At 41.5% G+C, this 24,861-nt stretch overlaps 1 protein-coding gene across 1 annotated transcript; it reads right to left on the bottom strand.

Annotated features, from left to right (window-relative positions):
• Window positions 1–8,139: 8,139 nt before the first annotated feature.
• LOC308529410 (uncharacterized protein) lies at window positions 8,140–22,932 on the bottom strand (the record flags this gene model as incomplete). The annotated part of the gene is made up of 6 exons (XM_081105504.1): window positions 22,644–22,932; window positions 22,310–22,483; window positions 20,962–21,059; window positions 19,570–19,637; window positions 13,738–13,794; window positions 8,140–8,342 (listed from the first exon to the last, which is right to left on the bottom strand). The coding sequence occupies exons 2-6, from the start codon at window positions 22,415–22,417 to the stop codon at window positions 8,140–8,142; spliced, it is 534 nt and encodes a 177-aa protein (XP_080961630.1). The 5' UTR covers window positions 22,418–22,483; window positions 22,644–22,932.
• Window positions 22,933–24,861: the final 1,929 nt, after the last annotated feature.

The raw sequence follows: 24,861 nt of genomic DNA on the forward strand, positions 1-24,861 counted from the left end.
GGACGGAGTCGGCGAAGAAGGAATGACACGGAGACAGCGTTCAGTTGATCAGCAGCCTAGCCAGGATCTCCAGCCAAGTTCTGGTCTGGATCTCCAGCGAAGTTCTGCTTAGGATCTCCAGCCAGGTTCTGTGTCCATGGTCTCTTGCTAGGTTCTCCAGCCAGGTTCTCCAGATTCTCCAGCCGGGTTCTGTGTCCATGGTCTCTTGCTAGGTTCTCCAGCCAGGTTCTCCAGGTTCTCCAGCCAGGTTCTGTAGCCATGTTCCCTCGCTAGGTTCTCCAGCCAGGTTCTGTCCAGGTTCTCCAGCCAGGTTCAGTCACCAGGTTCTAGTCAGGTTCTCTTGCCAATTTCTGTAGTCAGGTTCAGTCCAGGATCTTTTGCCATGTTCTCTCACTAGGTTCTGTCTCTAGGTTCTGAGGCCAGTTTCTGTCCAGGATCTTTTGCCATGTTCTCTCTAGCGAAGTTCTTCTGTCTCTAGAGAACGTTCTGTGTAGGTTCTGTGCCAATTTCTGTCTCTCTCCGTTCTGTCTTCTTACATCTGTATTTATACCAGTTGATTCCAATCCTATCAATCTCTATTTCAAAGGTTAGGGCGTTTCTTATCTCCATTCCAGGGAGTAAAGATTATGTAGCTTAAGCATGATTGTTCGTAAAGTGATTAATTACCCACCTGGCACTTAGTTAAGAGGTTTTATTCCCTCCCTAACTTCAGGGGAAAATCCCTACCTGGGGAAACAACCTTTCTCAGAGACCTTGGTTAAAACACATAGTGCCTAGAAGGTGAGCAAACATATTAAGAACAGTGTGCCATATATGCCAGGTCCCTTGAAACAGCAAGCATGGACTGGCTCCCGGCAGGGCCTGCACAATAACAGATGAATACTAGACATATCATTGTGAAAACATCATGAAGTACCTAAATCTCAAATCACTATGGATACACACCTGAAAGCAATATAATGTGTGCCAACTCTACTGTAACAAGAAGTTTAAGGAAAAAGAATGCCTCAGGAAAAGCAGGCCTTTCAGCTTCACATATTGCCATATGAGAATAGGATGCTTTGGCACCATTGCTAAATACGGACCAGGTAAGCAGACATAAACACTGACAACCTCACAGCTGAAAAAAAGGACAACTAGGATCCTGATGACATTACTGAACCACAAAAACAATCCTGGTTCCTAATGTTTCAGCCTCTGTTAATTAGACCACCTATTATCTGAAACTAAAAGCATTCTATCTGATAAATTTCCCAAGTCCTAGAGCAGTGATGGTGAACCTATGACACACGTGTTAGAGGTGACTCACGAACTCATTTTTTGGTTGATTTTTCTTTGTTAAATGGCATTTAAATATATAAAATAAATATCAAAAAATATAAATCTTTGTTTTACCATGGTTGCCAAGATCAAAAAATTTCTATATGTGACACGGCACCAGAGTAAAGTTAGGGTTTTTCAAAATACTGACACACCGAGCTCAAAAGGTTTGCCATCACTGTCCTAGAGGATAAGACCAGGTCCTTTCTGTAGCACTAAAGACTTTCATCAGCCTGCCTTAGCTAGGCACTCACCTCATTCCCAACATTCCCATTGCACACATCTTGCACATTGAAATGGTTCTGCTCATAAACCCCGCCAAGTTCACTAGTGCATCTCAGCCCTTGCACTGCTGTTCCTGCAGCCAAACCTGTAATCTCAATAGTGGTTCCACCTGCCAAACATCATCCTTCTGCCACTTTACCTGGAAAACTTCTTTGTGGTCTGCATGCTTACTTAAACTCTCATCCACATTTTTACTTCTATTTTTTAAAAATATTTTTAAAACATTGATTAGAGAGAGACAGAGACAGAAACAGGGATAGAGAAACACTAGTTTATAGTTCCACTTATTTATGCATTCATTGAGTGATTCTGGATTATGCCCTGACCAGGCATCAAGACAACAACCTTGGCATATCAGGGACAAGGCTCTAAGCAACGGAGATACCTGGACAAGTCCTCACCCACATTTTTCTAACTGCAATTCTCATCATGGACTTAAAGTGGCTGGCACACACTACACACAATACACAAGAATAAACAATGATAATTATAAGCTCCTAGTGCACTCTGGCACATAATAAGAATTGAATAAACCATAGTAAATAATAGAAATGACAAATGATAATAATAAACTCTTAGAGGGTAAGAACTGTGTTTTTAAAATATTTCAATTCTGTATCATCAAAATAATACTTAGTACCTAAAAGACACCTGAGATGTAAATAGTGTGATCCTTAAGCAGAAAAATGAATTAACTGAATTTAGATATTTTCTTTGAAAATTCTGTTTAAAAAGTACAGAAATAATCCAGGACATTTTTCTCATATTATGAGCACCTTCAAGGTCAAAACACTACTTTATCTTTGCATTTTCCATAATTTGCAAAACAAACCAACAGAATTCCTTTGATAAAGGACTACTAAGTCCAAGTTGTCCTCGTACAGTTCAGATTACACAATGAACTATGTGCCACATCTGGGTAGCACACTGACATTTTTGTTATTGTGAAACACTTTTGTACTTTTATGATAATTTGCTGAGTCCCGAGTGGGACTATCTGAATATTTATGATTATCTTTTGACCAATGGCAACAGAGCACCTTGTTCTAAAGAAATTAGTGTCCTGACATTTATTTAACAAACAAAGATAACATGTTCTAATAAATCAACATATCTCATTCTGTTTTGACTTCTGAAGAGTAAAGTTAATAACAGTGAGACCTAGTTGGTATAATATGTAAAATACCCTATGATGCTCAACAGATATTGCCTTTCTGACTTCTGTACTATGAGTACATATCTTTCAAAAACAACTTCATTGAAATCCGTGCCCACTGGCTAAGTAAGTAACTCTATCATTTGCCATTTGTTTGTGCTTCTAAGAAGTAATGATGAGTCCCTACTTTTAGTTACTTTTTTAGTAAGACAAATCACTGTGTATAATAAGAATTCATGTACTAAATGTAATCCATTCAGTACAAAATCTAAACAAAAGATCCATTTTTAGAACAAGTCCAATTTGTTATAATGTGAATATAGTAGAAACATACAACATTCTAACTTAACATCTTTTTTCTTTTTTACATAAAGATATCATATGGGCTTTTAGGGGTCAGAATAAATAAATGAACTTGTTTTCAAACAAAATACCCCAAGATTTTAAATTACCCACAATTAACATTTTTGATCATACTGAATATTATTCTATCAAGAATGAGATAAAGAAAAACTACATGCAAGTTGCACATTGTTTTGTTTTTTTTCACTGCTCCTTCATTATCAAAATTTCCTCATTCTACTGCATCTATGTTAGGAGCACCAAGAGTAATTCACTATCAGAATTCTTACCACGATGAGTACTTTCAGATGTGTGAGATCTCCTTCTTTCTTGATATTCAGAAGTTAGTTGTTGCTTGCTGTGCACAAAAAAATAAAAATGGTGATAAGTAATATTAGTGCCTTAATACAAATCCTATATAATAAAAGGCTAATATGCAAATAAACCAAACAGTAGAAGACTGTTCACTATGATGCACACTGACCACCAGGGGGCAAAAGCTCAATGCAGGAGCTGCCCCCTGGTGGTCACTCAGCCAGAAGCCAGGCTCATGGCTGGCGAGTGCAGCAGTGGGAGCTTCTCTTGCCTCTGCAGCAGCACTAAGGATCCCCCTCAAGGTATGTCCAACTGCCGGCTTAGGCCTGCTCCCTGAGGGGACATCCCCCAAGCAGTCCCAGACTGTGAGAGGGTGCAGGCCAAGCTGAGAGACACCCTCTCCTCCAGTGCACAAATGTCATGCACCTGGCCTCTAGTCCTATCTAATAAAAGAGAAACATGGTAATTAGCTATACCTCCGCTACCCTTCCCATTGGCTAATCAGGGCGATATGCAAATTAACTGCCAACTAAGATGGCAGTACACTGCTAACAAATATGGCGGCTAATTTGCATACTGAAGGCAGGGTAGGACAGCGCAAGCCGCCATCCAGGCTCCTGTATGCCATGGGGGGAGGGGGGGTGGGGCTAAGGCAAGTGGTGCCAATTCCTTCTCCAGCCTACCAGAGACAGGGGGCCCACTCCCGTGTGCGATCTGGGCGGCGGGTGGGGGCTGGGGCCAAGGCAAGTGGTGCCGATTGCTTCACCAGCCTATGAGAGACAAGGGCCCACTCCTGTGTGTGACCCAGGGGTGGGTGGGGGCTGGGCCAAGGCAAGCAGTAGCTATCGCTTCGCCCGCCTACCAGAGACTCGGGGCCCATTCCTGTGTGCGACCCGGGGGTGGGCGGGGGATCGGCAGCATTGCTTGCCTTAGCATGAGCCCCGCCCGCCCGCCAGGAGCCATCCAGCCCAGGGCCAAGAAGGCAGGAGGCAACCCTGGAGCGCTGGAGCCACCCGGCTCTCCCAGCTGTCCGCACTTCATGAATCCCAATTTTCCACTGAGCAAAGGCTGCAGGACCCAGAGCAGGAGACAAGGGAGTGGGCCAAGCTCGGCTCTGGCTCGGGCTTGATAGAGGGCACCGATGATGCTCGTGGAGGAGATCTACCCAGGGGGCAGCGACTCCCCCTGCTGCCTGGGAGATCTCCTCTGTCCCAGTGCCCTCTGTCCAGCCCGAGCCACACTCAGCCTGCTCCCCTGTCTCCTGCTCTGGGCCCTGCAGCCGCTGCCTCTGGGGAAACTTGCGATTCATGAAGCGAGGGCGGTGAGGAGGAGGAGGCACCTAGGAAGTCCCCAGCCGCTGGCACTGGGAGCTGGGAACTTTGTGCCTGGCGCTCCCGGCGGGGCCATGGCACAGGGGAGCTGGGACTCTGGCCACCACCGCCGCCACCCCCCAGCTGGCTACTGCTGCTGCTTTGGCTACTGGAAGCTCCGCTGCTGCTTGGGGTCCAGGCGCAGGAGGCTGGCCACGGGCCTGGGCCAGGTCAGCAGCCCCCGCCGCCGCCTCAGCAGCAACAGAGCAGGCAGCAATACAATGGTGAGCAGGGCCTGAGCCCCGCCAGCCCACCCAGACACTGGGCCCTCTGAGAGAGAGGGAGAGGGAGAGAGAGAGAGAGAGAGAGAGAGAGAGAGAGAGAGAGCGAGAGAGAGGCGGAATTTGGCACCCCGCATCCCTCCCTGATCAACCACTGTGATTCAGGCCGCAGCTCCAGGTCCCTCATCCCCACCCCAGGCCCTAGAGCACAGTGCTGGGCAGAGGCACCCAGTGCTTCCGGAATGCAGAGAAGTGAGGGGCCAGAATGAGGTGGGGGTGGGGATTGTGTTTACACCACCAAGTTCCCCACTTCTTCCCTGGCCCACATCCCTCCTCCTTCCCCTCAGAGGCCCAACTCCTGCCTACATGCTTGCTGGGCAGGCCCAACTGCACCAGAAAGTGAGCTATGGCAATCAGGATGGCCACTTCCTGGGATGGGATGGCCAGACCACGGGGATTCACGAGGGCGATGAGGCCCATGGGGCATGCACAGCCCTCCGGCAGTGGGGGTGGCTGGCCAAGCCAAGTCTGGCTACAGTGGGGCCAGTGGGAGCCCGAGGCTACCCCAACCCCCACAGGTCCTGGGCAGACGGTGGCTCAGTGGAGAGTGGTATCTCCATGCATGGTGCCCAGGGGCGGCTGTGAGCTGCTGCAACCCCACCCCATGCTTCAGGGATGGGGAGAAGGCTCGCAGCCACCAGCACCCTATGCTGCACCGCCTGGCCTGTGCCTCAGCCTGCCAGGTTGGCAGGGTCCAGAGAAGGTGAGCTGTTCCCTTTCCCCAGTGGTAGGACAGGGAGGAGAGCGCTGGGTGGAGGGAGGGGACCTTAGCTGGGATCCTCCTGGTGTGGGCCCTGGCAGGGGCCGGTGCAGAAGTACCAGGGCACAGTTGCTTCGGGGTCTCGGTGAAGTTTGCAAATGACCCAAGGAGGAAACCCGAGAGGGGAAAGGCCGGGAGGCATGAATTGCCAGCACTGTAGCCACTTGAAAACAGCTCCACTTGGAATGTGAGGTGGTTGTATGTTCAGCTGAGAAGTGAGGGGGCTGAACTCCACCATCGCTGGGATCCTGTCAGTCCGAGGCCCAAGCGTCCACCACGACAAGGGGAGAACAAAGCGAGGGGCCCGGAGGAAGGGAGGACAATTGAAGAAAACCATGTCTAGACTTTCCCAGCCCTCTCCTTCCTTCTGCTGCCTACAAGAGCCCCAGGCCCGGCCACAGTTCTGTGTCCACCTTTTAGTCCCCTGTTCTCCAACCGCAGAGGAAAGAAATAAGGAAGGAGTCTGTGCTGCCTTCAGAAAGTATCTATATACCTGATTGGCCAGTTGCCTTCGACAGAGGGAGGCCAGACTGTGGCTTAGGCCCACTCCTCACAGGGACATCAGTAGGACATCCTGTGAGGGCTCCCAGACTGTTAGAGGGGGCAGGCTGGGCTGAGGGATGCCCCCCAAGTGCACAAATTTTTGTGCACCGGGCCACTAGTCTATATATAAAAGCCTAAGTGACCATCCGACCTTTCGACTGTCTAACCGGTAGCTATGATGCATACTGACCACCAGAGGCAGACGCTCAGTGCAGGAGCTGCTGAGCTGCGGTGACTTGGCAGCTTTGGTTCTCAGGTGATGCACCCAGAACAAGGAAGGACGGAGCCCGATTCCTGGGTGCATCACCCGAGAACTGCCCTCTCATAATCCAGGACCCTTCGGGAGATATTGGAGAGCTGGTTTTGACCTGATCCCCCAATGGCCAGGCGGAGGGAACCCACCTGCCAGAAGGACCCCACCCTTAGTGTGGCCCCCCAGGGAGGGTCTGCAGGACGTTGGCTCCAGGGTGTGTCTGTCCCGTTTCGCTCAGTCCCACCTAACCACCTTCTAATTAATTTCCTTTCAATGTGCACAAATCTGTGCACTGGGTCACTATTATAAATATATTTTCCAAATGTAGTAAATTCTTAGAATATTTTAGATAATATTGGATCTAATATTAAAACTTCAATTATATGATACATTTCAAATACATAAGGTCTATAACGCTTTTTAGGAAGCATGTAATTTTTTAAAAAAAGTAAACTGAAATAGTCATGATTTTAGGACAGTATAGTTTAATGAATTAATTAGAGTTAGCTTATCATAAGGGCAAGTGTCTTGAACTCATACATCCTAGTTCTATAATCAACAGCTATTTGTTCTCAAGTCACTTTTCTTTGACTCAAGGTCCTCCTTTCAAAATAACAATCTTACTGCCTTATTTTAGAAGGTCGTTAGGAGGAGTAAATGAGCTAAGACAGCAAAAAAAGAATGCTCAGAGAAACAGTAAAGTCAAGCAAAAATCAGTTCATGAACATTATTTGTTGAAATTGTTTTGGAATCTGAAATAAGTCCCATTGTGGGGTTTTCAACATTTCTAACATAAAATGTTGCAGTTTTCAGAAAATGTTATTACTTCTGATTATTACCTGTTCTTTCTTTGTGTTTTGTAAATCAGGGTATCTCAGCTACTATCTAACTTGCAACTAAATTTATCTACAAATATATTACCTCCTGAAGTCAGATAACACAATGCTCCCTTATTTTGGCAGCAAATCATACCAATGGCAGAAAGAAAACTAATAGAAATCACGACCTGGTCTGGACCACTACTATCCCTTCTCTACCTACTCACTCTGTGAACCAGCAGATCTTATTGAGAATGATCCTTAATCTCCCTGTTCACCCCCATTGGCTTTGAAGATAGAATCCTACTGGTCACACATGGATACTGATGAGTCATGGATGGAGGCTTAGGTATTATATGGGCCAATAACCTACTTTTATTTATTGGATTTTTAAAAAATAACTCTTTACTATAGGAATTATTACATAAGTCCCCTGCTTCTCTCTATTAACCACCTCCAAACCACTCTCCGCCATCCCCTGGCCCCAGGCCCTCTCCATCCCACTGTCTAAGTCCATGGATTATGCACATATGCATATAAGATCTTCAGAATAACCTACTTTTGATTCAGAGCTTTAGGTTAACTGGCTTCCATATGAGGCAAAATTTAAAATATTTTGAAACCTGAGGTAAATTCAAATCACTTGGGCATGTTTCAATGTTATGGCAAAGAGATCACTGGAGGAGCCAACCTCAGTTATGGAATCTCAGGCGGGGTGTTGCCCACTACTCTGGGAATTGTGACATGGGACCTTCCACTATCTGAACAAAGATTCTCTGTAGGATTTAAAGTGAACCTAAGGTACAGGACTGGTAACAAAGGAGAAAGGAATGTCTGGCCTTTTCCTGAGGCTTTATTTGAACCTTTATTTGACAGCTCAGAACGGGTCTGACTAACACCTGCAAGCAGAAAAATACAAACAAGAAGCTCAAAGGTAAGTAGTCCACAAAGGTCCCGGCAAGGAAGTGAGCACCATGTAGGCTTTCCAGTGTGTGTGTGTGTGTGTGTGTGTGTGTGTGTGTGTGTGCGTGTGTGTGTTCGTGTGTGTGTGAGAGAGAGTTGGGGGAAGACTTTGAGCTTTGAGTGCTAAAGCTAGGAGGCTCAGCTACCAATATAAGATGGTGGTAATTGAAATAGTGGCTTAGTATAACAGCATATGGATATGAACTAATAAAAAGCTGTGACCCTCAAATCCAAGAGAGAATGAACATGAAGACTCAGGAATCTGGATCAGCAAGGACAATCCAGGAGCAAAGATCAATCATGACTACAGGACCAGTTTCAGTGGCACGACTGCAGCAATAAGATCAAAGGAAATGACAGAACAATTAGAATGTCCTCTTTTTACCTCTGCATCTGACTTGTGAAAGAAGATTGTCTCCCTTGGACTTAGGGAATCCCTTATGTTCCTAAAGAATTCAAGGGGAAGAGTAGGCGATAACCTCCAGAAAACACAGATATTTCTACTAAAGAGAACAAGTCAAAATCGCACATAATGAATTAGAAAAATCAGAGATGAGACTTTATTTGTAATCACATGCATAGAGGTTCTACTTGGAGTGAAATGGATAAAGATCTTAAAAGTTCTGAGATAAGAGTCTGGCTCATTGCTCATCCTAACTAGTTGAGCCTTTGCTGGTTTCTGGCTGAAGACGACAGTAACCCACTGCTATTCCTAAACTGCCTGAACTAAACTATGAAATCTCACCTGGTACATAGGAAGGAACAGGGAAGCTATTTTAAACCTCAATTTAGTCATAAACACCATTTTAAAACAAACACGAATTAGCACCACTCACAAAAGCATATTCTTCGAAAGTCCACCTACAGTTACCTTGAGAAAAGACATCAGTACCTTGCTGAAGAGGAAACCTGGTTGTACTTGTGGACTCATCATTTCTAGCAAGCCTGAGGGCTGTGCATGTAACACAGAGATCACTTCCCTCTCAGCATCTTCAATACAGCTAACTATTTAAACAGTGAATTTGGTGTACTCCCCGAGTTAATGCCCTGTGTGTCTGTCTAGAGTGGCCCATTTACATGCCAAAGTGCTCATCTTTGTGGGTTACCTCAAAGGCCAAAATGAAGGGACAAAATGGATGCCTCTTGCCCCACTTGCGTATTGCTAATTTAAAGTCTAACCTATAATCAACTATGCTGAGGTCACTAGTCTGAAGTAGGGAAAGATTTAATGAAGATCCACCACTGGCTAGGATTTTAAACACATGCTAATGTACAATAAGGTGTTTTTTATTAATTAACTAGAGGCCCGGTTCATGAAATTTGTACATGGGAGGGTTGCCGGTGCACCCCCTCGGAATCTGGGACTGCTGGCTCCTAATCGCACACCTGCCTGTCTGCCTGATCGCTCCTAACCACTCGCCAGCCTGCTTGATTTCCTCTAACCACTCTGCCTGCCTGCCTCATTGCCCCTAACCACTCAGACTGCCTGTCTGATCATCCATAATCGCCTCTGACTCAGACTTCGCTGCCGTGGCTTCGTCCAGAAGGGCATCCGGAATGATGTCCAGAAAGTTGGTCAGCTGTTCAGTCTAATTAGCATGCTATGCTTTTATTATTATAGATTGCTGGACTTCCTTAAACTCTTGAAATTTCACATGACTTTGATTCTGAATATAGATAAATGGAGAACCCTGGAGCTTGCAGAAGTAGAAAAAATAACACACTGAAAGAAACACCAAAAAAAAAAGCAGAGAAGAAGTAAAAATCATTGAAAGTCATGGAAGAGGAAGAAAGGACTAGGAAAAAAGAAAAAACTTCACACAGGTAGGCAAAGGTACCATCCTGAAAAGAAACCAGACTGGGAAGTCAGTAATTCGAGACATCAATTAGAAATATCTTCTAAATACACTCTGAGTTAAATTAACATAACATGGTCTATACAAAGATATTCTTTACTTACAGATAAATAATTCATCTCAAGAAGAATAGATATTATTGTACCTAAAAATGCTTTCCTGATTAGGCCTTGCATAAGTAAAAACTTTGGTTCTGTGGCCATAGCTAACTGAAATGGGCTCTAAAAGGTTTGGTGAGAAGAACAAGGTCGTATTTACCAATACAATTGTCAAGGATAGTAAGTTAAATGCTTGGACTAGCCTGGCCTCTCAGAAAAACTCCTTATCAGAGTTAACACACAAGCAGATTTCACTGAGCTGATGTGATTCTCATATGTATCTCCATGCCAGTGGTACACAGGAACTTATCAGTGTATGTTGAGGGACAACACAGTAGATTTGGGAGCCAAGCTAGTTGACAGTCAAATCATGGGTCAGCAACTTGCTAACTATGAAATCATGGGTCAATGCATCCACCTCCCTGAACCACAGTTGCCTCATTAATAAAAAATAGGCTAAATAGCACACCTCCTTTGCAGAGTTATTATGATGACTATATTACACAAATTCATTACATAAAATAGGGTCTAGTCCACAGGAGAACACTCTAGAAATGGTAGTTTCTATTCTCAGCATTCCCTAAGTTAACATATAATTTTTAAAAATCCATAAAATGTTACCTGTTTAAAGAGCCTTCTGCAGAGATCTCATCCACTATTAAAGAAAAAATTAAAATACATTTTAAAACAATAATAAAAAACGCAGGTATTTAAAAGTCCCCAACTAATGTTTTGTTGGAAAATATTCCTTTGGGACCACACCTGAAGACTATACTAGAGTGAATATTAATGATAGTATGGGTAGGCCTTTAATACATTAAGAACATTTACTTTCTCTTTTTCAATGCAAGAAGAAAAAGAATGGGATCTATCAAAATCGGATCTACCTACCTTTAAACTATGTACAATGAATATCATTCTAATCAAACCCCATCAGACAGAAAGAAAATGATATTATTAGTGCAAATAGAATCATAGAATAACAGTATCAAACGTACATAACATGAGTTTTCTGGACTCCCTCCTTTTAGAGTAGTTGGAAGAGAGTATATTTATTTTGTCCTAACACATACAGCTTCTCCAGCTCTTCAGTGAAGCCTAGCCAGTTTCGGATGAAACGGTCCATCACCAGGAAGCTTGGTTGATAGGCCCTCCATTTTGCAGCACAGCAAAACATAGGAACCAAACTCTTTCTGCCCCATTTCCAATTGCAAAATAAGTATGAGAGACCTTGGGATTCCAATTGTATAAAGTAGAACTACTTGAGATTGTCTCCTTTCATTGTGAAAGTCTCTCTGGACCCACCTCATAGAGAAGGATGGTCCAAACAGTCAGTGCTCTGCAGTAGTGTGTGAGGTCATTTTTCTCAACCTTCCCCATTAGGTGTCTAATAGAGAAATCATGCTACCTGAGTGCATATGGCACATGTCATCAGAGCCTAAGCTAAAGAACAACAACAGAAAACCACAAAGGACAAAAAACATCTTGGATAAATGCATCCAATTACCTTGAAATTTTAATTTTTTAAACACTCAAAAAGATACCTACGGTATGATGCCAACTATACAACATTCAGGAAAAGATAAAGCTACTATCACTGGTGTCCACTGTTTAGGGAGAAGGGGTGGATGAATAAGCAGAGCATAGAGGATTTTTAAGGGAGTGAAAGGATGGTATATGATACTGTAATGGGGGATACATGTCATCATACATTTGTCAAAACCCATAGAATATACAACAGCAAGAGTGAACGTTAATGTAAACTATGGACTTTTGTTGATACACCGCTCTATTACAGGATGTAAAATGAGCGAGGCTGTTTGTGTAGGGGATGTGGAGGTTATGGGAACTCTCTGTACTTTCCCCTCAATATTGCTGTGATCCTAAAACTCATCTAAAAGCTAAGAATTATGAAGTTTTCTTTAAAAATAGGTATTTGCTGAAACTACTATTAGCATATATCAACATAGTAATGCTATTTTCAAGACATAGTCACCTTAGAAATTAATATGAAGATCCAAGTATCAGAATATGGGTATTGAAAGATGTAGTAGCATGGAACAGACCTTCAAACTACAGAGGGAAGGCTAGGGAGGGTGAAGGGGAGGCCTAGGAGATGAACCAGAGGACTTGTATGCATGCATATATACATAACCAATCAACACGGACAATAGGGGGATGAGAGCATGTGATGGGGGCAGAAGCAGGCAGGGAGAGATCAAGGGGGGAAAAGGAGACATATGTAATACTTTCAACAATAAAGAATTTTAAAAAGAATAAGGGTGTTATCCCCACAATAAAGTGAAGCATATGGAAATACATAAATAAAGCCAATAATTATAATTGTATACTAGGGCAAGAAAATAACTGATAAATACGGTTGAATATCTTGTTTTATCATTATAAGTGGGGAGTTAGTGCAATATCAACTGAATCATCCATGTAATTAAATGACACTTTTTATTCTAATTTTAATACAGAAATTGTCATACAGATTTTATCTAAACATTACCTTGAAACATTAATTGGATGAAAAGGAAAGTTTATAATTGCCTGATATTGCACTAGTAATTTATGTATAAATAGCTATTAAATACTCACTAAGAGTAATAATAGTAACCAACATTGCAAGCAATTATGGATGATGCAACTGAAACCAGTGCCATGTTATATTACAATATTACTTGCTTTAAAAATAAATTTTCAAGTCAACACCAAAAATTCATTCAAGGCTATAACTGCTGTGCAGAAAATTTTCATGCCGCAGGACTAAGACTCCTATCCATAGAAAGTCCTGCTTAAAAGGCTACCCTTCAGTTGGAGTCTGAAAACCTGAATCTGGGGAGGGTTTCCTCATTTCCCTAACTGAGAAGAGTGGCCCCCTGTGCCTAAATACTTCCTACAACCTACAGGGTTCGTGACAAACACTTGCTCTCCTTCTGGGAATCTAGAATTTAGGTACAGGCTATGGGGCAGATGCCCATGTGACTATAGTGACATAAAAACTTTGGCACTGAGTCTAACCAGACTGGTAGATGACACAGTTCACGTGTGTTGTCAGAATTTGACCCTGGAGTAATGACGACCTCCTGGTAAGTCCACAGGGAGAGGACTCTTGGAAGCTTGTGCCTGGTGTCCTCCACCCTTTGTCACACACACACACCAATTCTCTTTGGGGACTTTCCTTTGGACTTTTACTGTAATAAATCTCAGGTATGAGAACAACTATATGCTAAGTCCTGTAAATTTTTCTAGTGAATAAACAAACCTAGGTGTGGGTTTAAGAACCTCTAACAAAATTGCATTATGTGGAATTGTTATTATTTGGGTTGATATATTATACATGATTACAGTCAGAAGCTGATTTCACAGAATACCTGTCTTTGATTTTGTTTCGGTTTGTGGTGATTTAGGAGATTCCTGTAGATTCATAGCTATTGGAATAAAGGCAGAAAAGGGATGAATGAAACAATGATGTCAGAAAATAATATGAAACAAGAAACAGTACTTTTACTCAGAATAGAAAATACAGGATCCTAATGATTGACAACAAGTTCTATAGCATGAACGTTCCAATAAAGAAAAGAAAAAAATCACACTGACAATTCTCTCCAACTAAACACGTTTGAATTCCTCTTTACAATAACTGTAGAAAAGTAAAAATGATCACATATTCCAAAATAATGTTCTAGTGATTACAAAGTTCTTTTTATTTGTTCCTAATCTTTTTTTTTTTTAAATGTTATTAAACTAAAACCATGGCTCACCTATTAAAGGCAGTTCTTGACAGGACAAGTCAAAAAGTCAAAAAAATTGTACCCAAAATGTACATATCCATGGATATTCTATGAAACTCAACATGTATGGCCCAGCCAGCATGGTTCAGAGATTGAGTGCTGACCTGTGAACCAGAAGGTCAAGGTTGGATTCCCTGTCCGGGCACATGCCTGGGGTGCAGGCTCAATCTCCAGTACAAGGCCTACAGTAGGCAGCCGACCCATGAATCCCTCACATCAATGTTTCTATCTCTCTCTCCCTCTCCCTTCCTCTGAAATCAATACAAATATATTTTAAAATAACTCAACATGTATGGAAAAGTACTGGTCTTTGCTCTTGAACTGTTGTTCTTTCCTGCTCCTCTGACAAAGTCCTATTCTTCACGTCCAATCTAAATGCCAGTGCACTGACTGGAAGCCTATGAATCACCTAGGATTTCTCTCTCCCTGATCACTCTTCACTTGCAATCATCACGAAATCATATGACCTAGACCTCTCTACTCCCTCTGCTTTTACTTTGCTACTGTCAGCAGCCCTAGTCAAACATGGGCTCTTAACAGGTGGCTGTGACATGGGGGAAAATACTAACAACTGTTATTGTTCCTCCTTAAATTATTAATATTTTGAAAGCAAAATGAATAAAAATGACATAGACCTATAAAAACTCCAACATTTTAAGTGGAATAAATTGAGCTTCCTGACACATTTAGCATGGATGGATGGAAACTTCATAATGGACTGATGCTAGTCCAAAAAGTCAAGAGCTAGTTTCGTCTCCCAGTCTCTTTACGTGGTTTCTTCCATCTGTTCTCTACATGAGGGTTCATCAAACTAGGGCCCACAGGCCAAATAGAAGCTGCCATCTGGTTTTTCAAATAAAGTCTCACTGGAACACAGCTGTGCCTACTCAGTTGCAAATTCTCTAGAACCGCCCTCACACTGCAATAGCAGACTTGAGTAGATAAGGCAGACCACATGGACTAAAATCAGGCCCTTTTCAAGGAAAACTTTGCTATCCCTGCTTCATATCACAACCAGAGGGCCCTAATCAAACCTAATCTTGTTACTTTTCTGCTCAAAACTCCAATGCATCCCTGCAGTATGCACTGCTGGCTCCCTGCCTCAGTCTTCATTCTTGCTGGAGAACCACATCTCTATCTGGACATTGACTGTCCTGATACACAAAGAAGGTGGCATCTCCCCAGCTCCAAAAAGGGAAGTGATTATACTGAGCTCATCACAGTACCTACTTTACCAATAACTGGTTTAGGAATGAGCATGTGATATAACTCAGGCCTATAAAACTTTAGAGGGAGTCAACTGAAAGTCTGTCCCTTTTCTCCCTATTTAACAGAAACATATAGGCCAGGCCAGTGTGGTTCAGAGGCTTGAGCATTGTGCCCTGCATTAAGAGGTCACTGGTTCGATTCCCAGTCAGGGCACAGGCCGGGTTGCAGGCTGCTTCCCCAGCAGGGGCAGCAGGTAGCAGCTTATCGAAATGATGTTTCTCTCATTGATGTTTCTATCTTACTTTCCCTTTCCCTTCCTCTCTCTCTAAAAATAAATAAAAACATATTTTTAAAACAATTACAGGAAACACATAGCTCAACATCACTAATCAGGAATATACAAATGAAAGCCATAATGAAGTACCAGCTCATTCCTCTCAGAATGGCTGTCACCAAAATATAAATGGAAAACAAGTGTTGGCGAGGATATGGAGAACAGAGAAAGCCTCATGCACTGTCCATGTGATTGTAAATTGGTACAGTCACGGTGGAAAGTAGCACAGAGCTATTTCAAAAAACTGGAAATACAACTGCCATTCCAGTTCTGGGTGTTTATTGTACAGAAACATACACAGGAATTTGAAAAGATATCTGCATCCCTAATGTTCACTGCAGCATTAATTACAGTAGCCAGGATATGGAAGCAACCTAGGTGCCCTCCATAGATAAACGAATAAAGAAGATGTGGGATGTGTGTGTACATATACAGAAAGAAAGAAATATTACTCAGACATAAGTAAGAATGGACTCTTGCCATTTATGGCAACATTGATAGACCAAGAAGGTGCTATGCTAAGTTAAATCAGAGAGAGAAAGTCAAACACCATAATGTCTCTCTTACAGGTGCAATCTAAAACACCAGAAACAGACCCCATGGCCACAGAGAATAAACTGATGGTTGCCAGAGGGTAGTGAGTTGAGGATTTGGATGAAAAGGAAGAATATGAATAAGCAGTGCAAACTTCCAGTTATAAAATATATAAGCCACAGGGATCTAGTGCACAGCACAGGGAGCGTGTCAAAGTTGCGATAACTTTGCACAGTAAGATGGTTATCATTTGCTTATCATTGTGAACACATCATGAGAAACATAAATTACTCTGTCATATACCTGAATGTAATCTATTGTGGGCCAAATATATTTTAACAAAACAAAATTATAAAAGAAAAAACATCTAGTCCTTTCTGTGGTACTAAAGACTTTCATAAGGCTGCCTTAGCTACATATATACCTCATTCCCAACCATTCCCTTAACGCACATTGGGCCCCATCAAAAGAGTACTGCTCCTAAATCCCTCAAAGCTCATGTGTACACCTTAGCCCTTGCTCTGCTGCTCCTGCTGTCAAACATGTAATCTCTATAAAGATTCCTCCTGCCAAACATCACCGTCTGTCTCGTTACCTGGCAAACCTATTTGTGTTCGTTACTTTAAAACACACCCACCAATGCAGACTGGTGCAGCCTCTGTGGAGAACAGTATAGAGCCTTCTCAAAAAACTGAAAATGGAACTCTCATTTGACCAGTGAACCCACTTCTAGGAATATATCCCAAGAAACTAGAAACACCAACCAGAAAGGATATATACACCCCTATGTTCATAGCAGCCCAATTCACCATAGCTAAGATTTGGAATCAGCCTAAGTGCCCATCAGCAGATGAATGGATTAAAACACTGTGGTACATCTACACAATGAATACTACGCTATTGTAAAGAAAATAAATAAATAAAAGGAATTCTTATCATTTGCAACAGCATAAGTGGAACTGGAGAGCATTGGTATAATGCAAAATAAGCCAGTCAGAGAAAGATAAATACCACATGATCTCACTCATTTGTGGAATATAATGAAAAACATAAGCTGATAAACAAAAACAGATCCAGAGACAGAGAAGCACTGATCAGACTGTCAAACCTCTGAAGGTAGGGGAGAGTGGGGGCAAGGGGGAGCGATCAAGCAGAGGACTTGTATGTATGCATATAAGCCTAACCAATGGACACAGACACCAGGGGTGAGAGACGAGAGGGGGTTTGGGGGGAGGGCATTGGGGGGTAAGGACACATATGTAATACCTTAATCAATAAAGAAAAAAACAACAAAAACATACCCACTTTTTAATTTATTTTTGAAGGTTTTAAAAGAATTCATTAGAAAGACGAGGAGAGACAGGGAGAGAGAAGGAGTATTGGTTCCACTTATTTATGCATTCATTAGGTGATTCTGATATGAGCCATAACCAGGCAGCAAAACCACAACCTTGGCATATCAGGAACAGCACTTTAAGCAACTGAACCACCATGCCAAGGCCTCACCCACATGTTTAAAACTTTAGTTCTCATCATGGACTTAAAGAGGCTGGCATCCTACATGCCAATACAAAAGAATAAATAAGGGTAATTATAAGCTCCTAGTGCACTCTGGCAGCTAGTAGCACTGAATGAAGTAATGTGAATAATAGAAGTGACAATGATACTAACAAGCTCTTAGAGGGCAAGGACTGTGTTGTTAAAATGTTCCCATTCTGCAACATCAGAATAACACTGAGCACCTAAAAGACACCTGAGAGTTAAATAGCAGACCATTCAGTGGACAAATGAATGACTTATTTTTGACATTTTCTTTGAAAATTCTGTTAAAAAAACAACAACACAGAAATGAACCAGGGACAGCTCTCTCATATTATGCACACCTTCAAGGTCAAAACGCTAGTCCATCCTTGTATTTCCTATAACTTGCAAACCAACCTACACAAGTCCTCTGATAAAGGTCCACTAAGTCCAAGGTGTCCTCAAACATTTCCAATTGCACACATTGGGTAGCACACTGTGCCACATCTGGGTAGCACACTGGCATTTTTGTTATTGTGAAACACCTTTGTACTTTTTTAAAAAAATATATTTCATTGATTTTTTACAGAGAGGAAGGGAGAGGGATAGAGAGTTAGAAACACCGATGAGAGAAAAACATTGATCAGCTGCCTCCTGCACACCCCTTACTGGGGATGTGCCCGCAACCAAGGTACATGCCCCTGATCAGAATCGAACCCGGGACTCCTCAGTCCACAGCCTGATGGTCTATCCACTGAGCCAAACCAGTTAGGGCTATTATCATTTCCTGAGTCCCAGGTTGGGCTCTTTGAATAGTTATTATCATTACCTACTGACCAATGGCTACAGAGCATCATATTCTAGAGAAATTACAATAATCCAACTAATTAAGTCAACACATCTCATTCTGTTTTGAGTTCTGAGCAATGAAGCTGATAATAGTGAGACCTTGTTGGTATAATATGTCAAATCCACAATGCTTCTCTACAGGCATTTTCTTTCTGACTTCAGTACTATGGGTAGAACTCTTTTAAGAAACAATCTCATTGGGATGTTGCACACTGGCTAACTGCTGTAACTCTTATGGTTTGCTGTTTCTTTGTGGTACCCCAAAAATATTGTTGCGTTTCTAGTTTTAGTTACTTTTTTAGTGAGACAAATCCCTATGTATTACCAAGTGTTCATTTACTACATGTAATCCATTTGCTATAAAAACTAAAGGTAAGATCCATTTTTAGAAAAAGTCCAATTTGTTATCATGTGAATACAGTAGAAACATACAACATCTTTTTTTTTCTTTAAATATATTTTATTGATTTTTTACAGAGAGGAAAGGAGAGAGATAGAGAGTCAGAAACATCGATGAGAGAGAAACATCAATCAGCCGCCTCCTGCACATCCCCCACTGGGGATGTGCCCGCAACCCAGGTACATGCCCTTGACCGGAATCGAACCTGGGACCTTTCAGTCCGCAGGCCGACGCTCTATCCACTGAGCCAACCGGTTTTGGCACAACATCTTAAATTATGATTTTTTTCTTTTTTACATAAAGGTATCATATAGGATTTTAGGGGTCAGTTCTAAATAAATGAATTTCGTTCCAAATAATATTGCACCAGATTTTAAATTACCTACAATTAACTTTGTTAATAATACTGAATACTATGCTGTTAAGAAATACATTGAGAAAAACTATATATGCACCTTACATATTGTTTTGTATTTTTACAGTGTTCTTCCATTATCAAAACTTTCCTACTCTTACTTCATCTATGTTAGGGGCACCAAGAGTAATTCAGTATTTGAAGTCTTACCAAGATTGCTACTTTGAAATGTTTCGGGTCTTCTTTCTTCTTTATGTTCATAAATTAGTGGTTGCTTCCTATGTACAAAAAATGGTGATAAATAGTATTACTCTCTTAATATCAACACAAAATATTTTCCAAATATACTAAATTCATAGAATATTTCACATAATATCAGAACTAATATTAAAACTTTAATTATACCATACACTTTAAATACGTAAGTTCTACAAGTGTGTTATGAAGCATGTAATTAAAGAAAATAAGGTGTAATAGTCATGACTTCAGGGCAGTATAGTTCAGTGAATCAATTAGAGTTAGTTTGACATATCATAAATGTCTTGAACTCACACATCCTAGTTCTATAACCCATAGCCATTTGTTCTCAAATGAGTCATTTTTTTTGTCTCAAGACCCTCCACTACAAAATAAGAATCTTATTACCTTATTAAGAAGGTTGTTAGGAGGATGAAATGAGATAAGACAGCAAAATGACATGATCAGAAAAATAGTGAAAGAAAGAAAACAATCTAGTTATGAACTTTATTTGTCGAAACTATTTTGGAATCCCAAATCAACCCCAATGTGGGCTATTCATGGCTTCTAACATTCAAATGCTGCAGTTTTCAGATGTTATGAATTCTGGTTGTCACCTGTCCTCACCTGGTGGTCTGTACCTCATGCATCTCAGCTGCTATGTAACTGGCAGCTGAGTGTTTGTACAAACACGTGACCTCCTGCAGTCAGACAGCACCTCCCTCCCTGTATTTCTGCAGCGAATCACCAGCAGCAGAAAGGAAACTAACAGAAGCCAGGACAACTATTCCTCCTCTACCTGCTCTCACTGTGAGCCAGCAGATCTTCATGAGAACGACGCTTACTCTCCCTGTCCACCCCAACTGGCTTGGAAGATGCAATCCTACTGGTCACCCACGGATACTGATGAGTCATGGATGGGCCCTTAGCAATTTTAAGGACCAATAACCTACTTTTGATTCAGAGCTTTCTGTTGACTGGCTTCCATGTGAGGCATAATTTAAATTTTGAAACCTGAGGTAAAGTTTCATTGTTATGGCAAAGAGATCATTTGAGGGGACAACCTCAATTATGGAACCTCAGGCAAGCTGGTGCTCACTATTCTGGAAAGGCCTTATGCGACCTTCCACTCCCTAAACAAAGATGCTCCACGAGATAGAGAGTGGCCTTGGAGTACAGATCTGGTAACACAGGACAAAGGAACGTCTGGTCGTCTCCTGCAGCCTTATTTGAATCTCTCTGGCAGCTTAGGATGGTCCCAACTAACACCCTCTTCTTCTATCCGAAGTGCTTCCTGTTTCACTGTCCCCAGCTTCAATAAATGTACTCTCCAAATAAAATTTTTAAAAGAACAAACTATTGTACCTTTTTCTCTGATCGTCTTTTGCAGCTCTGCTTTCTAGTAATTCCACCATTTCATCATTGTTTGCAAGTTTAGCAAGTGCAAGTGGTGTGAGGTCACTCTGTAAGCAGCAAAAACAATTTATAATTTAAGAAATTACATATATCCAAATTGAATATTAAAAATTATGAAAGATCCTCTGAACTTACACATATAATATAGAAAGTAAATAAAAAGCATCCAATTTTTTCCCTGGCCAGTGTTACGCAATGGCTGGAGTGTCAGCCTGCACATGGAAGGGTTGGGAGTTAGATTCCCATTCAAAGGCAAGTCCCTGGTTGCAGGTTGGATCCCCAGCCCTATGGGGGGTGGGCACCCAATCGATGTGTCTATGTGTCTCTCACACATAGATGTTTCTCTCTCTCTCTCTCTCTCTCTCTCTCTCTCTCTCTCTCTCTCTCTCATCTGTTCCCTCCCTCCACTCCACTCTCTCTAAAATCAATGGGGAAAACTATCCTCTGGTGAGAATTAAAAAAAAAAAAAGCCCCTTTCTTCTCACCTCTGTGCAGTCACTGACTGTTCTTCCCTTTAAAATGCCCTCCATTCTCCCTTCAACAGATTAACTGCAACATCATTTGTCAAATCTCACTTCCAACATTTACAGTACGGGTGCCAAGAATCTGTGTTCCTATCGTGCTATCCTGTTGTTATTTTGTTGCCTGTGGACTGGGGCTTCCTCTTCCCTCTTGCACTCACCCAGCTCCCCTTGCTGGGTACTGGGCCTCCTCCTCCCACCCATCCCCAGCAGCACCATTTCCTAAGCCCCTGGCAGCACAGCAGCCAGTCCCCAGCATCACTTCACTCCCCCAGGCCTTCAGCCTTAGTGGGCTCTGAGCCTATCTCCCACTCCCAGGCACTAACAGGAAGTTCTTCCTTCTGGGGTGGAAGGGAGACAGAGCTTTGCCCCCTACGGTGGACACTACATTTCCCCAGCCCCCTGATTGGGCTTTGGAGTGTTTCCATGGTGACAGGGCCTGATATATTACATTCAGTATATGTATGTGAGAAAGAAAATGCTTGTGCCCACCTGGTGTGGCTCAGTGTTTGAGTGTAGACCCAAGAACCTAGAGGACATGGTTGATGAGAGGTCAGGGCACATGCCGGATTTGTGGGCTCAATCTTCAGTAGGGGATGTGCAGGAGGCAGCCAATGGGTGAGTCTCTCTCATCATTGATCATTGATGTTTCTCTCTCTCTCTTCCTTCCTCTCTCAATACAAAAATACTTTTTTTAAAAAAAAAAAAAGATGCCTTTAACTAAACTAAACACATGTATTTCAAATATTTAATAAATAAGGTTACTTGAGCTATACCTTGTTTCTCACTTCAGTATTTGCCTTGCACACAAGCAGCTTTTCCACTATAGCTTTATTGTGACCAAGGACAGCATAGTGCAGAGCGGTGTTGCCATCGTTGTCCATTGCATTCGGATCTGCACTAGAGTCTAGCAGAATAGCTGCACATTTCACATTCTGATATTGTAGGGCCTGTCAGTGTTATGCCAAGAAAGAGATTATAAGTTCTAGGAACCAAAATAAACATTTCACAATTTCACCAATGACTTTTAGATAAATGAGATGAATTGAATTTTATTCTAAATAATTAAATGAACCCCATCTCATGTTGACATAGTTGGCGAGTGCATACCTGAATCAGAGCTGTCTTTTTCTCACTGTCACGGAGGTCCAATAGGCATTGTCTCTCTATTAAGAGTCTCACTATCCTTGAACGGCCATAGGCACAGGCCACATGGAGAGGAGTCCTATGGGAGTCAGAGGACTCGTTAGGAAATTAGAGGGCACTATCTCAAAACATAAATTATCCATGTAATTGTAAACATTTATCCCTATGATTCAAAACAAATATGTCGTTTTCTTCTGAAAACAGTACACTATTTATTAATTCTTGTTTCTCTCCACATTAATGAAGGAGCAGCCTATTTGACTAGAGGGAGCATGACCTGGGAATTCAGTTCAACTTGAGTCTGATCCTATTTTAACTGTCACTTATTAGCTATCACTTGGCCTTAATTTCCTCATCAACAAAATGGAGATAAAAATAATTATTTCCCAGGACACCACTGTTTGCTTAATGGGAATCTATGCAAAGTGTTTACTATAGTTCTTAGCACACACAAAAAACTGGCAAAATAATTGTTAGATAATATTAGTATCATTATTACTATTACTGCCACTTTATAAAGACAACATTTCAATTAAGTAAAATGATATCATTACATCTATTCTGCAGACCTGTTTTAAGGATCAGAAAGAAGACAGTATTTCAATGATTCTAACATGCTTATCTTCTCACACTTTAACATTTCTGACTTTGGAATCCAATTTTTAATTCAGAATGTGTTAAAACTTATTGACAGCATTAAAAAATTTTAGTGATACATAAAATACTGGCATCATTCCATCCATGGTACCTTACATTAAGTGAAATAATGGTGAATACAACAGAGCTCTTGCAGTTCTAATCAATGGTTGGCATTTAAATAAATTTTAGTTCTTAAAAAACTTGTGGGGGAAAGAGGACTAAAAAAGCAAAATAATAATTTTTTAAAGTAATTTGATGTTCAAGAAAACTTAAGCCAAAGGAAATGCAGGATTCAAATAAATAGGATGATTCATTTTGTCCAATATTTGAATGTACAGATTGTATGGAAAACAGATGTTCCCAATGATCAATATTATTTGATACTATTATACTTTTCAAAAGGGCAAGAAAAGGTCTTACAATTTCCTACCTTCAAAAATACTTTTGTTTGAAACCAGGGAGAAAAAAGCTTCAACTGTGACTAAGTCCTAATACTTTCATTTTCAGTTTCTCATTTTGCTCATATTGGCCAACATGAACATTTTAAGGATGAAAAAAGGGCCTGGTAGATAGACTGGAAGGGTCCTGTGTAGACTATGTCTGCTCCATAATAGATATTCAGGTTATGTTTCATGTAAAGATGGATTGAAAGAATGAATAAACATAGTGGGAGAGTTCAATATTTTTTAAGAAAACTTCTATAAGTTAAAATGACACTTCTGGAATAGGAATAATCACTGATATGTTCTATTTTTTAAAGAAATAAGCCAGTTAGAGAAAGACAAATATCACGTATCTCACTTATATGTGGAATCTAATGAACAAAATAAACTGATGAACAAAATATGTCCAGAGGTATGAATGCATGGAACAGAGTAACAGATCTCAGGGTGGAGATGGGGGAACAGGAAGAGATTAACCAAAGAACATATATACATATATTCATAAGCCATGGACAGAGACAGTAGTATGGGAAAAGCCTGTGGTGGGGTGGAGGCTGGGTTGAGGGGGACAAAAATGGAACAAATAGGAGACATCTGTCATAAATAAGACAAAAATAAATTATTTAACTTAAAAATATTTTTAATTAATTGTAGAGAAAGAGGGAGGAAGAGAGGGGAATGAGAGAGAGAAAAATATCTATGTGAAGGCGAAGCATCGATCAGTTCTCTCCCATAGGTACCCCGACCAGGGATCAAACCCACAATCTAGATATGTGTCCTGACCTGGAATGAACCTGCGACCTTTGAGTGTACTAGAGGGGTACCAGGCAACACTCCAACCAATGGAGTTATACTGGGCGCCATTTTTGATTTTCATAAGTACACAACTAAAATGATTAATCTATAATCATTTACATATTATGTATAGTAAAGCTATATAAAGTAAAACACATATGTGTGTAATTAGATGTATGCATACACTCTACAGGCACAGACAAAAAGCAGCCCAAGTGCCCATCAGCAGATGAGTAGATAAAGATGTAGTACATTTTCACCGTGGAATACTACGCTGCTGTACAAAAGAAGGAACTCTTATATGC

The sequence above is a fragment of the Myotis nattereri genome (genome assembly GCF_964212035.1).
Source record: "Myotis nattereri genome assembly, chromosome: 1".
Classification (NCBI taxonomy): Eukaryota; Metazoa; Chordata; class Mammalia; order Chiroptera; family Vespertilionidae; genus Myotis; species Myotis nattereri.